The following is an 18,751-nucleotide window of genomic DNA, read 5'->3' on the forward strand; positions in this document are numbered from 1 at the left end:
AGAAAAAGAACAAAATATCCCCAGGCCCCTGTCACACTTGCCTTTTTTTCTGATGATGCTTACATGTTGTCTTCCCATATCAGAATGTAGGCTATTTGTGCTCATTTAGTTCCTTATGATTGCTAGTTAATGTGTAACTTTTTATTTTTCTCTTGACTCCTGTGTTTGCACTTTAAAAGTTTCTTTGCAACTCTGGCCTTTTCATCAGGAATGCTTAGAAGTGCTCTGTTTCATTACCTCCCTCTCCCCCAGGATTATATTCAGTTTGGCTAGTTCAGTTCTGTTGTAAGCTGATATCCTTTAATCTTCTGTGATGTAGGCCAAGTTCCCCACTCCTTTTTAGTGGTTATAATTAAGCCCCTACTATATGCCAGGTAGAATTTACAATCATTATCTGATTTGAGACTCACAAGGACCCTGGCCTGCTGCTCATCACTGTGTCAGGGGTATTGGAGAAGGACCACTGAACCTGGGGAGGGAAGGAAGGAGGCCTTTTTCCAACCCGAGAAGTGATCTGAGGTCACTAGAAGGGGCAGCTGGAGGAGGTTCAGTCTCAGAGGGAGGGACCGCCTGGGGCCCATCCATTTCAGCGGGGCCCTGACAAGCCAGCAAATGAAGAAATGAACTCCTGGCCCTCTGGCCCAGACCACATGAGGTGGCCTCCAACACAGGGGCGTGGTTGGACTTCGGTCATGCAGATATTTGGTAGGACTGGGTAGAGTGAACTGTGCTGGAGTCAGGGCTCATCTGTCCAGTCCTCCCAGGCACAGAGATCACTTTTGCTGACAGAAGAAACAGAAGGAAAGTAGGCGCTGAGTAATTGGACCTTCCGTTGGGTCTCTTTTTCCTGTGCAGGAGCAGTCCCCTCCCGTCTTCCCTCTGCTATTGCACGTGCTAGTTCTAAATCAACTTTGTAGTTGTCCTTGTCCCAAATACCCATCCCTGGGCTCCACTCTTTCTGGGCTTCGCAGTCTCCCCACCTGCCCCTCTTTGATTTTCTCCCTTGCCATCCTCCTGACTCACTCCCAGGAGGGAACTGAAGCCTGGGGTGCAAGACTGGTCACTCAGTTCTCCTCAGACAGGGGGTGCTGGGCTAGAATTCTGTGTCCCCCCACCTGCCGCCAGCACCCTGTTCCGCATGTGAGACTTGACTCTTGCCAATTAGACCAAGACCATACACGGGAAATAGCAAACATCTATTGGTCCAAGCAGCCATCTTTCAGAACCCAGAGGAGTTCTAGAGATGAGAATATGCCAAGCAAAGCCCAGATCTGGCCCAAGGAGACTGATGGATCAAGGTGCCTTCCTTTGGGGAGGGGTTAGGGTTAGGGTCATCTTTGCTTGGGCCCCTGGCCCCTTGTGCTGGGAATCTCAGTCTGGGGCTTCACTGAAGTCCTTCCTACCTGGCCCCCTGCCCCCCTCTTAGCCTTAGTTGGTACCTTTAATTCACTCTTCTGTCATCTCACTATAGCTTGAATTTCTTGCTTTTTAAAAAAAAAATTAATTTTTAGGTTTTAGCATTCATTTTCATAAGATTTTGAGTTCCTAATTTTCTCCACCTCCCTCCCCAGGACAGCATGCAATCCAATACAGGTTATACATATACATTCATATTAAACATATTTTCACATTATTACAATGGTCATGTTGTAAAGAAGAATTAGAACCAAGGGGAGGAACCATGAGAAGGAAGAAACAAAGAAACAAAAGGAGAGCAAAGAGTGAGCCTGGATCTGCATTCAGACTCTGTAGTTCTCTTTCTGGATGTGGGTAACATTTTCCTTCACAAGTCTTTTGGAAAAGTCTTAGATCCTTGCATTGCTGAGAAGAGCTAAGTCTCTCCTAGCTGATCATTGTTACAATGTTGCTGTTACTGTATACAATGTTCTCCTGGTTCTGCTCACTTCACTCAGCATCAGTTCATAGAAGTCTTCCCAGGTTTTTCTGAAGTCTGCGCATTTGTCACTTCTTATAGCACGATAGTATTAAACTACATTCATATGCCATTCCTCAATGGATGAACCACAAAAAGAGCTGCTATAAATAGTTTTGGATGTGTGGGTCCTTTCTCCATTTGTGTAATTTGTTTGGGATACAGTTCTAGAAGTGATATTGCTGGATCAAAGGGTATGCACATTTTATTTGGGCATAATTCCAATTGCTTTTCAGAATGGTTGGATCAGTTCACAACTCCACTAATACTTCATTACTGTTCCAGTTTTCCCACAATTTTTGCAACACTTATCATTTCCCCATTTTGTCATGTTAGCCCATCTGATAGGTGTGTTGTGGTACCTAAGAGTTGTTTTGATTTCTCTAATAGTGATTTAGAGCATTTTTTCACATGATTATGGATAGTTTTAATTTCTTCCTCTGAAAACTGCATTTGACTATTTATCAATTGGGGAATTACTTGTATTCTTATACATTTGACTCAGTTCTCTATACATTTTAGAAATGAGGTTTTTATCAGAGACACTGGCTGTAAAAATTCTTTCCCTGCTTTCTGCTTCCCTCCTAATCTTGGTTGCATTGGCTTTTTTGTGCAAAAACCTTTCAATTTAATGTAACCAAAATTGTTCATTTGCATTTCATAATGTCCTCTATCTCTTGTTTAGTCATAAATTCTTCTGTCCTCCATAAATCTGACAGGTAAACTATTCCTTGCTCTCTCAGTTTGCTTGTAGTATCAGCCTTTATATCAAAATTGTGTACACATTTTGACTTTATTTTGGTATACGGTGTAAGATGTTGGTCTATGCCTAGTGTCTGCCATGGTGTTCTCCAGTTTTCCCAGCAGTGTTTGTCAAGCAGTAAGTTCTTATCTCAGAAGCTGGAGCCTTTGGGGTTATCAAAATGTAGATTACTACAGTCATTGACTGCTGGGTCTTGTGTACCTAACCTATTCCAATGCTCCACCACTCTGCTTCTTAGCCAGTACCAAGTAGTTTTGATGATTGCTGATTTATAATACAATTTAAGATCTGATGTGGCTCAGCCACCTTCCCCTGCATTTCTGTTCATTAATCCCCTTGATATTCTGGACCTTTTGTTCCTCCAGATGAATTTGTTATTATTTTTTTCTAGCTCTATAAAATAACTTTTGGTGGTTTGATTGGTGTGGCACCGAGTAAGCAAATGCATTTAGGCAGAATTGTCATTTTTGTTATATTCATTATTTATTATATTATCATTTATTTATGTTTATTGTGTTGTCATTTTTATTATTTATTATTATTAAAAAGCAGTGAGCAAAACTGATCAAAATATCAAAAAAGTCTGATGTTATCAGTGCTATTTCAGACAGAGCTGTCGCCTCTGAGTCCGCTTTCATGATTGAAGCCTTCAGTACAAGGAAAGGAGAGCAGCCCCTATAAGGTGCCTGACTTTGAGGGAGGGCACAACCTCTTGTCAGGCTCTCCCCCCTCTATCATGGCCCCAGACTCAGCACAGATGCCTCCCTCCTCTCCCTGAGAGTTAGTTCTCTGGGTGGCTCAGAGTCACAGTCAGGGGGCTACTAGCATGGACCACGGGAAGCTTCTGGATGGGCCAGGACTTGCCTGGAAGCTGGACTCCTCTAGATGACCATTGAGGCCCAGAGGGGACTGCACCTCTCATACCCCACTGGGCTGACTCTGGGCACTGAGCTCTCCTGTGTCCCCAGAGCCACTGGCAGCTTCCCGGCTCTCCTGGTACTTTGGCCCAGAGCCCCCTCTTTTCTACCCCAACATCCTTCTTACTTCCTTCTGACCTGGAGAAGTCCTGCAGGGACTGAGACTCTCTGGTCTAGTCTTTGCATGGAAACAGTCGAGTTTGTGACTCAGTTGGGCCAAAGAAGGCTCTGTGGTCTCCAGATTTGAGTGGATCTCTCTCCCCACCTCCCTGCCTCCTAGACCCTTATTTCTCCTTCTCTCTGACCCTGGCTCAGGGCTGAGTTCAGTGCATCTGGCTCTTGACTGAGTCTATATTGGCTGGTCTCTCTTCCAGGGCCCAGGGCACCACAGCACAGAGGCCTCTCCGTTCTGACTGACCTGAGCTCCTGGGCAGCCCCATGGCTTGGCCTGTATTGTCCACAAGGGAGAAGCATCTTCTGCTGCTTCTTCATCCCTGACACAGGACACCAGCAGTAGATTGTGGGCCTCAGGTACGTGGCTGGTGAGGCTGGGCTTGAGGTTTCTTAGACCTGGAGAGGGCCTTCCCAAGGTCCCCCAGGCAGCCCCTCTGCTGCTGGTGGGGTCCTCCCTTCCTCTTGTTTGTGCCTGGAAGTCTTGCGTTGCCTCCCCTTGGGCAGGGAGCTGGAGTGCAGGGGCTAGTTCTGGCCTCCTTGGTAAGCCCTACACAGAGCCCAGGGCCTGGGCCAGTATGAGTGCTTGATACATGCTCCTTGACTGACTGATGACCAGAAGGGTCGAGACCTTTTCTTACCAGAGAATGAGCTCACGGTCCTGCCCTTTTCCAGGTGGCTCGCCATTTCCAGAAAGCAAAGCATACTGAAGGCTTCCAGGTCCAAAGTCAGGGGCTGTGGCTGGTGACTCTGGGCAGCTCCCTTAATCAGGCACCTGGGAGAGATGGGTGGAGGGACTTTGCACATCAGGAGCTCCTAGTACCAGTGATCTCATGGGTCCTAGAAGGCAACGGCAACTAGTAGGGCCTCCTTTTTACAAAAGTTTAGTGACCTTGGGCAGTCACTTCATTTCTGAACTTATTTCTCATAGATGTAAAATGGGGTTAACCTTCCTTGGTCACCAGCCTGACCAGGCTGTCTCTGTCTTGGCGAGGGATCTCCCTTTGCTGCTGCAGATGGGGACCTTGCCTGGAGGCAGTGAGAAGTTCAAGTGACTTGTCCATCGTCTCCCTGCTCCACCCTCCTCTCCGCTCCACTGCACTGATGTGTCTCAGCAGGATTATTATTATTACTACTAGGCACTTGGGGTTAAGTGACTTGCCCAGGGTCACATAGCTAGTAAGTGTCAAGTGTCTGAGGCTGAATTTGAACTCAAGTCCTCTTGACTCCAGGGCTGGTGCACTATCCACTGCACCAGCTAGCTTCCCCTCTTAGCAGGATCATTACAAATTGTAATTCTACAATCCTACTCCTGACAGTCACCTGAACTCCAAGGGTTTGGGGTCTTTTTAACTAAATCTCTAGTCTAGGGGAGAAGATGGAGGGAAATATCAATGCTCAGGTAGATAAAGGATGGAGGTCTCCAGTGGAGGTCTGCAGGGATCTGTTGTTTGACCTGCTTGTTCACGGCTTAGATAGACGCCCATGTGGCATACTACGAAGTGTAAAGATGATGCACAGTTGGGAGAGGTGCGCGCATTGGACAGCAGCCTCAGAATCCCCTCACCACCAAAGCCCCCCAAACAACAGCCATAGACTGACAGGTTAGAAATTCGGTTAATAGTCATACATGTAAAATCATTGCCTGGGTTCAAGCCATTAGGGATGACATGACAAGAGAGCAGTTTTCTATGAAGTCATCTGGGGGTGAAGTGAACCCCAAGGTCAATGGGATGCAGCAGCCAAGAAGGCCTTCACTGATGGAGACCAAGGCTCCAGGCTGGGGTGGTAGGAGGCCGTCTGTCCTCTGCCCTGGTCCAGTCTGGGCTGGAGTACTGCCAGGGTTAAAGAATGAGGCCACTGAGAAACTGGAGGTGTTCAGAGGGGGACAGCCAAGATGGTGGATGCCTCTGGGCCATGGCATGTCCTCACATAGGTTGAAGGAATCAGGAGTGTCTGGCTGGGAGAAGAAGGGATGCAGTGAAGACCAAGAGCTGAGGGGCCACAGCCTGGGAGGGGTAGCTCTTCAGGGCAGCTGAGATAACTGCTATCCCAAGGCCCCAGGGCCCAGAAGTTTAGTTTGGGACAGCATTGGACTGGATTCCTCAGCGGCCCTTGTGGCCCACCCTCAGCCCCCACCAGATCCATCCTTTTCTGTTTTGGTCGTGAACTTGCCCCCATCAGCCCATACAAAGAGACCTGAGGGCAGCACATGCCCGGTCTGATGGGTGTGCGACCTTGTGGGGCTCTGCGGGTCTGGATCTGTGCAACAGCCTAATCTGGGCTTGGTGCTTGGAGCTTCTCACTACTCTGTGCCCTGGTCTTGATTCTTACATCATCCCCATGCTCCCCCCAGATAAGGCCCCCCCCTCCCAAACACGTGCACACTGGCTGAACCTGGGCCTGTGACCCACCTTCTGCCCATCCAGGTCCCAACCCTGACCGTGACCTTTCCCCTCCTGCTTTCTGGCTCCCTGGAGTTCTGCCCACAGGGACTAAGCTGCGTTGTAGTGAGGGTCCTCGGGAAAGAGGGGTAGGGGGTCCCGTGGGGCATGGGCAGATAGGCTTTCCTTTCTGGAAACGTCTCAGGGCCCTGCCTTAACCATCCCTGGGCCCGCAGCCCAAGTTTAGAGAGGGTAGAATCTGCCCAGAATAACCCCTCCCCCACCTGGCCTGTGACCATCACACCCCTGTAGCTGGCCCTTGGACTGGGCAGAGTCTTCGGGATGGGAGTGAGGGCCTGCAGAGTCTGGTCTCAGCACTCATTGTCCCCTGAGCTGGCTGGCCAAGGGGAGGACCTCACCAAGTCTCTGGTTACAGGTTGGCCTCCTGGGCTGGGCCCAGTGGTAGGTGTGTCTTAGCATTGTCAGCAGAAAGGAAAAAGAGAAGGGCAAGAGAAGGGGGAGACGCTGGAGACCCCCAGCTGCAGGGCTGAGAAGTGTTGGAGGCCTCCCAGAGGACCCGGGCAACTTTTCTCTGTCTCTGGTGACCTTGAGAAGTCTTTCCCCCTGCTTGGGCCTCAGCCTCTCCATCTGTCCAGTGGAGTTTGGGGGGGGGGGGCTGACTTGATGGGCTCTAAGCACCCCATGGCCCTGACATTTCTGAAGGCAGAGAGCTAGTGGGGTGCTGAACCCCAGACTCACCCCTTCCCTTTGTGCCTCCCCACAGAGAAAAAGGGCACCAACAGATGCCCTCCTGTTTGAGACTTCAGGGGCTGGTCTGACCGGCCTTGGCCCGGCATGGAGCCCAGTGTGCGGGGTGCTGGGCAGATGGCTTTCCTCAGCAACCTCCTGGCAGCTTATTCCTTCATCACCGGTAGGTGCCCTTCACCCTTTGTGTCTGGTTTCACTACTGGCATCATGGGGGCATCATGGGGCAGTGGGCTTCAGGAGGCCGGCTCGGCCTCCAGTCTGGCAAAAGCAGAGGTTCCTGGGCAGGAGCTGTAGCTTCATAGTCCTGAAGCCCACCCAGTAGCTGTCTGTATCTGCCCATGCTGGGGGTGAAGCTTCCTCATGGCTCCTGTGGGTGTCCATGTGAGGCCTTGGCAGAGCAGGATTCATGCTTGACTGCCCCCTCTCTGTGCCAAGCCTGCAGCCTTGTCCTGGGTCTTAGCTTGGTGCCCCTGAGAGTCTGACTGATGAAGGTTATGCACCTCTCTACCCCAGCCAGCGGTATGAGGGGCAAAGTAATGCCCGGGACCTCTAACCCTAACCATACTTGTGATCAGTCAAGGCCCAGGCTGCTGGGGGAGTGGGCTGAGGCATTTAGTCACTTCATTCATTTCTGCTTATTCTTACATGGTCACAAAATGGCCTCTCCTGGCAGCAGGGATGGTTTCATCATTGTCTATCCCAGGGCCAGCAGGGGCTTCATAGATGGATGGTGATCCACTGAGGAATTCCTGTGAGAGGAGGCACCTTCTGGGACTTGGCTGTCCGACTGGCTGCGAGGATACAGTCCTGGCTGGCACCCCACCCCACCCCAGACCTCGACTTCCCTGGCGCCTGGCTGCTTTTCCTGTAACTCCCTGGTGGATCTTGGCCCTGGCCCCTTGTTTTCTCTTGGGATGTTTCTGGAGGTGCCAGGAATATGGCTGGGAAGTGTCACTGACCCCCAGGTCCTGGGCCCCAGGCCTAGGGGCCCTTCCTCACTCACTCTCTGATTCCTCAGAATTTGTGCACTGTCACTGATATTAACTGACCCTGCCCCTTTCCCTCAAATGCCCTCAGGTGGCTTCTGTTTGAATTGTGGCAGACTTTGCCCCCATCTGATCTAGGGATCAAACTGTGCTTTATTGAACAAACTAGGAACACAGCTGGAGATGGTGCCCAGGCTTTCCTAGGGAGCTGGGCACATATGGCCATCTCAAGAGATCGATCCCATGGAAGCCAGCTTAGCCTCATTTACCTGACCCCCAGGACTGACTGGAGAGCGATGGGGACAAGCCCAGAGACACAAAGGTTGAGGAAACCTCCCTCAGCATAAAAACTGACCTGTAAAGAATGAGTGACCCTGGGAGGTGGCCAGATCTCCTACCCTGCAGGGTTCTCCACAGAACCTGGGTCCCATTTCTTGGATTGGGGATCCTTGTTTGGGGTCCGCATGGCTGCAATGCTGGGATTCTGGGTAGTGATCTAGACTCCATGAACAGGTACCTAAGACTGAGTGAGAGGGGAGTCACACACCAGTGTTAGTGGGGTTCGGCCCTTGGTGCTGAGGTCTAGGAAGTGTCTCTGGGGGAGCTCATGTGTTTCCTGGCTCTTTGCCTTGTGTCATGGTGAGCAATGCTGGCCCTGGTTACCAGAGGCCACACAAAAGTTAGTCTTGGAAGAAGCTCAGAACATTCATTTCTAATTTTCTACTCACTCCATGGCTGGAGCCTAGCAGCCGAGGCCCAGCTTCCTCCCTGGCCTGGACCAGATGGTTCCTTCTGGTACCTTGTGCCAGGATACTGCCCTTTTGTGTACAGAGTCAGCCAGCTTGGCTTATCAGCAGAGCTCACAGGCAGAGGCTACAGGAAGTGCACCAGAGCCCTGCATTTGTTTTTATTTAGGAAAGGAAAGAGCTGGTGATAGCATTGACTGCTCCAGCGACAGACATTTCCTGGGGAATTCCTGGAACCCTGCCTAACCAGAGCCAGAGCCTGCCCTTAGCCAGCAGGCTGGCTCAAGTCACAAGGTACTGGAGAAGAGAAAAACCTGCAGTCTCACAGGAGGTACAGAGGCAAGGGACCCTCTCCAGGAGACTGACTGATCCTTCCTCTCCAGGAGCTTTCTCCTCTAGTCTGTATGGTGCATCTGACAGACAGGTGGGCAGATAGGCAGACAGACAGACAGGCAGGCAGACAGACAGATAGACAGGCAGTCATTCAGGCAGACAGACAGACAGGCAGTCAGGCAGACAGACAGACAGGCAAGCACAGACAGACAGACAGACAGGCAGGCAGTCTGTCAGGCAGGCAGATAGACAGACAGTCCATCAGGCAGGCAGGAAGACAGACAGACAGGCAGACAGACAGGCAGGCAGGCAGACAGACAGACAGACAGTCCATCAGGCAGGCAGGCAGACAGAAAAGTTAGGCAGACAGAAAAGTCAGGCAGACAGACAGACAGGCAGGCAGACAGGCAGACAGACAGACAGGCAAGCAGACAGACAGACAGGCAGGCAGACAGACAGGCAGTCAGTCAGGCAGACAGACAGAGAGACAGACAGACAGGCAGGCAGGCAGGCAGACAGACAGACAGGGAGCCCATCAAGCAGGGAGACAGATAGACAGGCAGGCAGGCAGACAGGCAGTCAGGCAGGCAGACAGACAGGCAGGCAGACATGGCATCTATCTTTACAGCCCTCCTGGTCCCTGGTGTGAGGAGATGAGCTTGGCATTGCCTGGGGTGACTGAAGAGTGAAAGCTAGGTTAGAAGAGGGCCATGGGTGTCTCTGTGTACCTGGGTATGTGTGTTTAAGCTTTTTCCCAGGGTCTGGAGAGCAGCCCCAAGGTAGCATAAGAGAGAACTACAGCGAGGGATGGCAAAGGGTCTATAAGGGGTGCAGATGAATCAAACAGGATCAATTCCATCCCATTCCATTCAATAGGCATTGCTTAAGTGCCTCCTATATGCTCCACACCATAATTGATTCTGGGGGAACAAGGACAATCACAGAAACCTGCTCCTACCCCCAAAGCAAAGCCAAGAGACAGACACTACAGGTAAACAGGACCAGAGTCTTAGAGGAAATAGGGAGGGAGTGCTGACAGCTAGGTAGCCAGGGAAGGCTTCCTGTAGGAGGTGGTCCCCAAGTTGGCCTTGGAAGAATTAAAGAACCCTAAGAGGAAGAGGGGCAAGAAGGGAGTGCATCCCAGCTCTAGAGTCTGGCATGTGGGACAGGAGGAAGACCACCTGGGCTAAAGCACATACTGCATGAAGGTAGCCCAATAGAAACTTGTAATTTGTCCTGGAGATAGTAGGGAGCCATTGAACCTTCTTGGACAGGGCAGTGACATGGCATTGTTCTTTAGGAAGATGGTTTTGGCAGTGATATGGAGGATAGATGGGTGAGGGAGAGCTAGAAGGGTGAGGCAATTGTGAGAATAGTCTGACTGGGAGGGAGGAGGGTCTGAAGTCAGGGCGTAGGCTATGCGAGTGGAGAGAAAGGGATGGAGAACTGATGGAGATTGGATTGACAAAATATGGCTATTGATTATATAGAAGAGTAACTCTCTTGGGCAATTGGGAGGGTGATGAGGTTCTTCAGAGGAAGACAGCAGCCTGCAGGAAAAGCTGTTTGTTTGGGATAGAAAATCAGCCAGTATCTGAAATGAAATAGGGATCAATGCAGTCTTAATGCCTGAGTCACAATGATAAAATTTCCAAGATGGCGGAGGCATGACTTAGGAGCTGACTGCCTGAGAAGGACAGGTTCAGTGATTGACAAGCTCACTCTGAGTCAGCAGTGGGGTCCCCAATACTCCAGGGGCTCTGGAATCTCGTTGATTCAGCAGCACACCCCTCCTTTCCTATCCTGCAAGTCTCTTGTCTATGTTCTTCCAAAAGTCCTCCACAGGAACTCCACTCTGCATGCTAATCAGCTCGTCCATTATATACTTTGTCTATGCATCCCTCAATGCCCTCATCACTGAATCTGACTCTCTGAGGGTCCAAGTGGACCACCATCTTTGGGGGACAAAAGTTTGTTCCAATGATTTTTGCAAGTTTTCTCCATTTTTCTTCTGTTTTTACTTCTCCCATTTTTGCTTTCAATGTCCTCATAATGGCTATGCTTAGTTGAATATCTTGCCAAACTTTCTTTAAATGGGATTTCCTTTCTCCTGCTTCTCTGTGCTTTCTGAATGAGATGTACAACCACTGACATCCTTTGCAAGATTTTAGAGATGAGTTTATAGTCTAACCTGGTGTTGCCTTAGGCCTCCTTCTCTGTTTGACAAGTAAGCCAGATGTTTGCTGAACTATTGCTTTTTCTGGGGTCCTTTGGTCTCCTTGCTGTGGTGATTGATTTATGGTTATTGAACCTCGAGATGAAATCATTACATTTGTCATCGGTCTGTTGGCCCTTTCAGTTTTTGGTTTGCAGTAGTTTAGGGTTAAGTAATTTCCTTTGTATACCGTATCTTTTTCTCATTATTCTTCTTATTGTTTTTTGTTAACTAATCTCTTAGTAAGTGCTCTGATGGATCAGGTGTGATCTGGATGAGCTGCATTCAGAGAGGTCCAGGGCTCAGGAAGGAGGTGAGAGTTCTTCCATTGTCTGCCTTGCTCAGAGCACTCCTGGAGCACTTGTTTGGGTCTGAGCACCGAGGTTTAAGACAGATGTGGATAAGGGGCAGAACGGCCACCAGAATGGGGAAGGCTCTTGAGCCATGTTATGAGCATCTATAGAAGAAGTGAGGTTAGTCAGTCAGGAGAAGGAAGACTTGGGGAGCATGAGGAATGAGTGAAAAAGCCTAGATTAAGCACTTCCTGTGGGTCAGACACTGTGCTGTGTTCTGGGGATCCAGGTACAAGCAAGACCTTCCCTGCCCCCATGGAGCCTACATTTTCATCTGGGAAGATGGCATGTATTGGAGAGGGGCAAGGAAGGGCAGTTACAAGTATGGGGAGGGGGATAACAAGGTAGACTTTTAGCAAAGCAACATCTCCAGAGGCAGTGGGCAGCCTGGCCAGGGGTCTGGGCTGGGGAAGCTAGAGGATGGCATGACTCCCTGTCCCGTGCTGCCCCCCCCCCCCCCCCCCCCCCCCCCCCGTGGCAGGGCTGCTCAGGTATCTGAGAAGGTGTCCTGTGGAAGGGCCAGATTTGTTCTGTTTGGAGAAGAGGCAGATTCAGGCTCCAGGTCAGAAACACATTCCCAGTCATGAGAGCTGTCCCAGGGTTGCAAGGACACATAACAGAAAGAGCAGTGACTTACCACCCGTGGAAATTGAGGCTCAGAGAGGTTCCCAAGGAGAGTACTCACAGAGCCAGGTAGTCTGGATGTCTGACAAGATAAGGGTGGGCTGTGTCTGCCCCTCAGGGGTGGTAGGCTGCCCCCTGGGGGCAGAATAGGCCCCTCACTGTGGTGGCTCAGGATCTGAGACCCCCACAATTGACTCTATGCTTGAAGCAGTCCCAGTGGCCTCTGAGGGCCAGAGGCAGAGCCCAGCATTAACCTCTGAGGGGAGGTGACCACTGGTGGACAGGACCAGCCAATCCTGCAGAACAGAGGGCCTTCCCTTCGTTGACCTGCCTCAGCTCCCCCTTCCAGGGAAAGCCCTTAGCCAGGAGCATCAGGCTAGGGATTATTCAATGATACCCCCAGGGTGTCTCAGGGTTCTCCTATGATGTCCAGGTCTAGGTGGTTGCAGGGCCAGTCCAGGGCTCCCTGTGAGCACAACTGACTCCCCCACACAGTGCCAGCTGAGTCAGGAACCAAGGACTTGTGTGGGAGGCCTATTGTTCCTACCTCAGTCTCTCCACTAGAGGTCTCTCTGCACTTGCCATGCGGGGTCCAGCTGGGGATAGCCCCATGGGAGAAGTCATCAGCTGGTGTGTTAGAAGCAGGGACCTATTTACGGAGTCCAGGACCTCAGCACCAGGAGGGTGCCCATATGCCACCCCTGTGATATCCAACCTCCATATCACCAAGAAACCCCTACACAAGATGGAAGACAAGTTCAAAGATGTCTGTCCAGAGGACTTCAGCACCCCCACCCCAGGACAGCTCTCATGACTGGGAAGGTGTTTCTGACCTGGAGCCTGAATCTGCCTCTTCTCCAAACAGAACAAATCTGGCCCTTCCACAGGATACCTTCTCAGATACCTGAGCAGCCCTGCCACGTGGGGGGGGGGGGGGGGGCGGCACGGGACAGAGAGTCATGCCATCCTCTAGCTTCCCCAGCCCAGACCCCTGGCCAGGCTGCCCACTGCCTCTGGAGATGTTGCTTTGCTAAAAGTCTACCTTGTTATCCCCCTCCCCATACTTGTAACTGCCCTTCCTTGCCCCTCTCCAATACATGCCATCTTCCCAGATGAAAATGTAGGCTCCATGGGGGCAGGGAAGGTCTTGCTTGTACCTGGATCCCCAGAACACAGCACAGTGTCTGACCCACAGGAAGTGCTTAATCTAGGCTTTTTCACTCATTCCTCATGCTCCCCAAGTCTTCCTTCTCCTGACTGACTAACCTCACTTCTTCTATAGATGCTCATAACATGGCTCAAGAGCCTTCCCCATTCTGGTGGCCGTTCTGCCCCTTATCCACATCTGTCTTAAACCTCGGTGCTCAGACCCAAACAAGTGCTCCAGGAGTGCTCTGAGCAAGGCAGACAATGGAAGAACTCTCACCTCCTTCCTGAGCCCTGGACCTCTCTGAATGCAGCTCATCCAGATCACACCTGATCCATCAGAGTACTTATACTAAGAGATTAATTAATAAAATCCCTTGTTTGGGATTGTATCTGTAATTAATCACTTCTTCTGCCAATGCAGATGGGCACTAAACTGCACTTTAGAGCATTTCAGGTGTTGCCTAGGGGTTAGGGGACTGGCCCAGGGTCACACAACCTGGTGGGGAAGGGTTAAAGGGAGACCTGTACCTTGGTTTTCCTGAATCCAGGCTGTGGATCCTCTCCTCCGACTCCCTCTTCTCCTTCTTAACTCACTGAAACCCTTCATACTTTAGTTGAAATGTCTCCTTGGTTGTGTAGAGATAGGTCTTCAGATGCAGGATGCCACTTCAGAGCCCTCCCCCTTTCTTCCCTTCTCTCCCTCTGTCCACCCCCATTTCCCTGAAAATTACTCTGAGGGTATCCCATAAATCTTTGTTATCTGCTTGCATGGGCAGATTCCCAGAAAGGCCATGAATGGGAGACGTCAGAGAGATGTGGTCAGGCCTTCTTCCTGATGCCACCAAGCTGACTGTAAGCTTTGGAACAGGCCTCTCCTATGCTCTCCCAAACCTTTGTGTCTGGAGCACCCCCTCCAGCTCAGCCTTCTCTCTGAGCCTGGCTGTTGTTGCTGTCAGCTGGTTCAAAGGCTTGGGACTCCTGTGGTAAGCAAGGTCTGGGACCTGGCTGTGGATGCTGACTATTTCTCCATGATTTAAGTATCCTGAAGATGAGTAAACAAACTCAGCAGGGAGGTTGGAAACATTTTACTTTTAGCCTGAGGACCCTCTGGGCCAGTCACTGCCCTGGGCTGAGGCTGACCTGAGCAGTCTAGGGAGGGGACTTGTGACCTGGCTGGGGATTTCTACATTGGTCTAGGAGGCATCCTAGGACAATATTCTTACGGGTGGTGTTTGGCAATTTTGAGCTTTACTTAGGATTTTGCTCCCTTCCTTTAAAAGTCCTCTTGGCTAAGCTCAGGGGAAGAGATGGGCCTCACCAGCCACTAGCCACCAGCCACCAGAGTGGGTGACAGGGACTGAGAGATTCATAGAAAGGGCTGTGCCCTTTGCTTTGGGGCTCATCAGGGAAACTGGGGTAAGGCAGAAAGTTCAGAAAAAGAAAAGGGTTCAAAGGATAGGACTGGAGAACCTGACACAAGATCCACTCCTATTGCTAGAGCCCAGAGATATGGGTGAGTGGGGAGGTGGGAGCCTGGCAGAAGGCCATCGCGGTGCCTGGGATCACCCGGCATTAGCAGTCCTTTGCTCTGTTGCCCCCATATCATGAAAGGTCCGTAATATAAAGTTAGCCCAAGCTCTGAGCCTGTCTGCCCAGGAAACCTCTGATGCTGGCGCTTGGTGGAGAAACCAGACAGAGCCAGGGTCACTGAAGTCAGGCAGTGCTCTCTGAGTGACCCTGGGTGGCTGGAGATAGGAGTCCTAAGCATGAACTATTCCCTCCTCCAAAGGAGCTTACATTCGGACGGGCCAGACTAGGACACGCTTAAGTACCAACAGCACTAATAAAAGGAGAATAAAGACAGACCACGACCTAGCAATTGCGTATTAGGTCTTGAGGAGCAGAGCCTGGGGAAGAAGGCAGAAAGGGAAGCTGTGAGGACCGCTCCCTCATGCCCATGTCATCTGGGAGTGAGCCAGGTGCACCATCCCTGCCCTCTGACGCCCTCTCCTCCTCTTGCAGAGCACCCCGAACTGGCTGCCCTGTGCTTCGTGTCCGGCGTGTGCGTGGGGCTGTTGCTCACGCTGGCGGCCCTGGTGCTGACAGTGTCCTGCCGAGCCGACTGCCAGCAGCCCCACCGAAGGAAGGGCCTGCCAGGGAGCCGGAGCCGCAGCAGCGACCTCAGCGACAGCGACGGCGACAGCGACGAGGACAGTGGCAGCAGCTGCTCCGGATCCTCTGACGGGTCCGCGCGCAGGCCCTGGCTCTTCGAGCGCCCGCCCCATAGGAACGTGTTCACGTCGGCGGAGGAGCTAGAGCGGGCGCAGCGGCTGGAGGAGAGAGAGCGCATCATCCGCGAAATCTGGCTGAACGGTCAGCCCGACGGGCCGGCCCCGGACCCCGCCCCGGCCACCCGCAGCCTGAACCGCTACTACTGAGGGCAGGGCCGGGATGGGGCCGGGTGTGGGCAGAGGGACAGGAGGGTGAGGAAGGAAGGAGAGGGCATCATCCCTAGATCCTGCTGAACTGGCGGCCGGAACGACTGGCCCCCACCCGAGCCACCCGCAGCCCGAACCGCTGTTACTGAAGGGCGGACAGGGGCCCGAAAGGGGTTGGTCAGCCCCAGGGACCCATCCTGAACCTTGGCTGGACCGGGCCTGTGTTCCCTGACACCTCCAACCACCCTACAGTTCAGGATCTCGTGTCTAGTCATCCATCCACTACCCTCTTGCCCGGACTGCCCCCTCCCCCGGGCTGCCCCCTAGGCAGAGGGTCTGGAGAAAGGGCTGATCGTCCTTATCCCCTTCTTCTTCTTTCTCCCCTTCCTCCACTCTCCCTCACTTCAGCGTAATCTGGGGTAGGTGGGGCGAGGAGTACTGGCTTCAGGTCTCTCTTCCTCTCCTCCGCACTCCAACCACTGCTCTGCTCAGTCTAGGCAGGATGATGACCAACTATCTAACGTGGATGTCACCCAGCCCTGAGGCCCTGGAAGTCCTCGCAATGAAAGGTCTGCCCTGGTCAGAGAAGACTGCCCACGAGCCTCCTACTGGGGAGCCCCTGGGACTCTGGAGTCGGGTAGTCTCAGGGGTCTCCCCAGGGACTGCTCTGGGTTAGGTTAATGGGTGGGCTCAGAGCGGGAGAACGGTGCCGTGAACCCCTTTAGGAAGGCTTCTTTCTCTGCACCCAGAGATGCGCTCTCCCCGCAATCTCGGTGACCCCTCAGCTCTGACTTTGGCCTCAGGTATGGAGGCCTGGAGTTGGGGCTTGTTTCTCACTTTTCTGGAAGGGGTTGAATGGTCACTAAGTGGTAACAAACTCCCGGAGCAAGTCCCAGTTCTGGTTTAAATGTAAAATGGTGTGCGTGCGTGCGTGTGAGCTATGTGAATGTGTGTGAGCGTGTGTGTGCGCCACAGACGAGGGAGAGGCCGTCTATGAATACAGGCATTTGAGGGTGTCCTGGGGTCAGTCGTTGAGCCTCTATGCCTCAGTCCTGGTCAGACAATGGTCTTCCCCTGAAAACAAATGCACATTGTTTTATATATTTTATTAAAAAAAAGAATAAGCCAAGAGAGGCTTTGTCTTGATCTGAGAGCTCTGAGGGCTGTGGGCTGCCAGCAGTGATCCCATCTCTCCTGGGCAGTGCCCCCTTCCCCCAGGGGTTAGAGAACCAGAGAGATGTACGTCATGAAAGAACCCTCTCTCTCCCACTCCTGCACCAAAGTGAGCCCAGGCTAAAGGCATTCCTCCTCCTCTCCCCCTGAGTCTACTCTGGCTATCCCTTGCTTTCATCTTCTCCCACCTTGTCTCCTCTTCCTCCCACCTTGTCTCCTCTTCCTCCCTTTCCTCTTGCCTTCTTTTCCTCTCTTCCTTTTCATTGCCTGTTTCTTCTTCCCCTCCTCTTCCTCCTCCTCCTCCTGTACCTCCTTCTCTCTCAAGCAACCCCCTAAATTTCCTTGAGCACCTTCTCCTGCCTTGTCAGTGACATTTCTGTCCAAGACAGCACTGTCGTTAAGTATGCAGGACCCTGGCTGTGCTCAGTTCCCCCTCGGGAAGCTCCCAGTTCAGTGGAGAGATCAGACACACAGATTCCTAGGACAGGAGGTAGGATGGGATTGTTTGGGGGAGGGGTCAGTGGGTAGAAGGATCTCATTTTTCTGAGGGAAGCAGGGAAGTCTCGTGGGGTCCAGTATCAGGGATGATTCCAACATCCCGGTCTGTTAGAGGAGGAAAGTGACTCCTCTGTCTGATTTTCCAAGGGTACTGTCTGATCTCTCCTTTGTCTCTACCTTGCCTTGTTTTGACTTCTCAGTCCATGAAGATCCTCCACCATAGAATACAAACCCCTTGAGGGCTCACACTGTGTCCCTTTGTCTTTCTATCCCCTATGTATCGCACAGAGTAGGTGCTTGATAAATTGTGATCTCATTGAATTGAATTCATAAATCTTCAGAAATCTTGTGCCCTGTTCAGAACATCACATTTGAAGACAGACATGAACAAGCTAGAGTGGAGAGTATGTAGCACCTGGTTCTCTCCTCCCATCAAGGCATCTGAGAAGTCAGGACCCACTCAATCCCCAGCCCAGGAGCCCCCAGGGATGTGTTTATATATACCCAACCAAGTGAAGACACACTCATTCAAAGCTGAAGACATTTTAAGAAAGAGCAAAGCAAACGGTGACCACAAAGAGCTGCCATTCATATAGAGGTGATCTCTCCTACCACCATTGATAGAAAGGCATCCGCATAGGGATATGGGTTGCCAGGACACATGAGGGAGGCACAGACAGAATGTGCATGAGTGTCCTTGGGCATCTCACCCTTCTGATCCAGAGTAACCTCTGGGGATGTCATTGACTGAGCACTGGCTTTACTGAGTTTGGCTAGGCTGTTGCTCTGGCCTCTACTCTTCGTAGGTCTCATCCTAGCCTCTCTGGTGCCATCAGCCAGTCTTCAGCTAGTGTAGATGACTCCTCCTCACAGAGGATATTTAGTGCATAGCTCAGGGACTGCCCTTAGCCTTTTGTGGTACAGAGCCAGCCACCGGGTGAGTGAAGACTTTAATATTGTCTTCTCTGCTGACCTTCCAGCCTCTCAGTCTAACATCAGAATGCTCCTTTCAATTTCTGTCATCACCTGATTCTTCCTCCACAGCATCTGATGCAGAAACAGCCCCAGCACATCATCCCTAGGGACTCTGCTTAGCCAAATTGCCCAGTAACTCAATGCAGCCCTGGTGAGAAGATCCCTGAAACATCCCATCAGAACCCTAGTATTCCCTGTAAATGTGAAGGCCTAAGGAGAAGAGGGCCTGGACTGTGCTCCAGATTCTCCTTGGCCCCAATCCAATCCAATCAACATTTATTAAGTGCCTTCTATGTGCAGTAGGACGCAGAGTGTGAAGAAGCCA

General features: G+C 51.6%; 1 protein-coding gene across 14 annotated transcripts in view; it reads left to right on the forward strand.

Annotated features, from left to right (window-relative positions):
- The window catches only part of EVA1A (eva-1 homolog A, regulator of programmed cell death), a 24,398-nt gene extending 7,489 nt beyond the window's left edge, over positions 1 to 16,909 (forward strand). For 6 of the 14 annotated variants that reach the window (XM_072656121.1, XM_072656028.1, XM_072655702.1 and 3 more), the window contains 3 exons: positions 3,988 to 4,144; positions 6,953 to 7,099; positions 15,365 to 16,909. In XM_072656121.1, the coding sequence (XP_072512222.1) occupies positions 7,024 to 7,099; positions 15,365 to 15,780 (492 nt within the window). In that variant the 5' untranslated portion in view covers positions 3,988 to 4,144; positions 6,953 to 7,023 and the 3' untranslated portion in view covers positions 15,781 to 16,909. The other 8 variants (XM_072596524.1, XM_072596680.1, XM_072656204.1 and 5 more) reach the window with 7 other exon arrangements.
- The last annotated feature ends 1,842 nt before the right edge of the window (positions 16,910 to 18,751 follow it).

The sequence above is a fragment of the Notamacropus eugenii genome, chromosome 1 (genome assembly GCF_028372415.1).
Source record: "Notamacropus eugenii isolate mMacEug1 chromosome 1, mMacEug1.pri_v2, whole genome shotgun sequence".
In the NCBI taxonomy this organism is placed as follows: Eukaryota; Metazoa; Chordata; class Mammalia; order Diprotodontia; family Macropodidae; genus Notamacropus; species Notamacropus eugenii.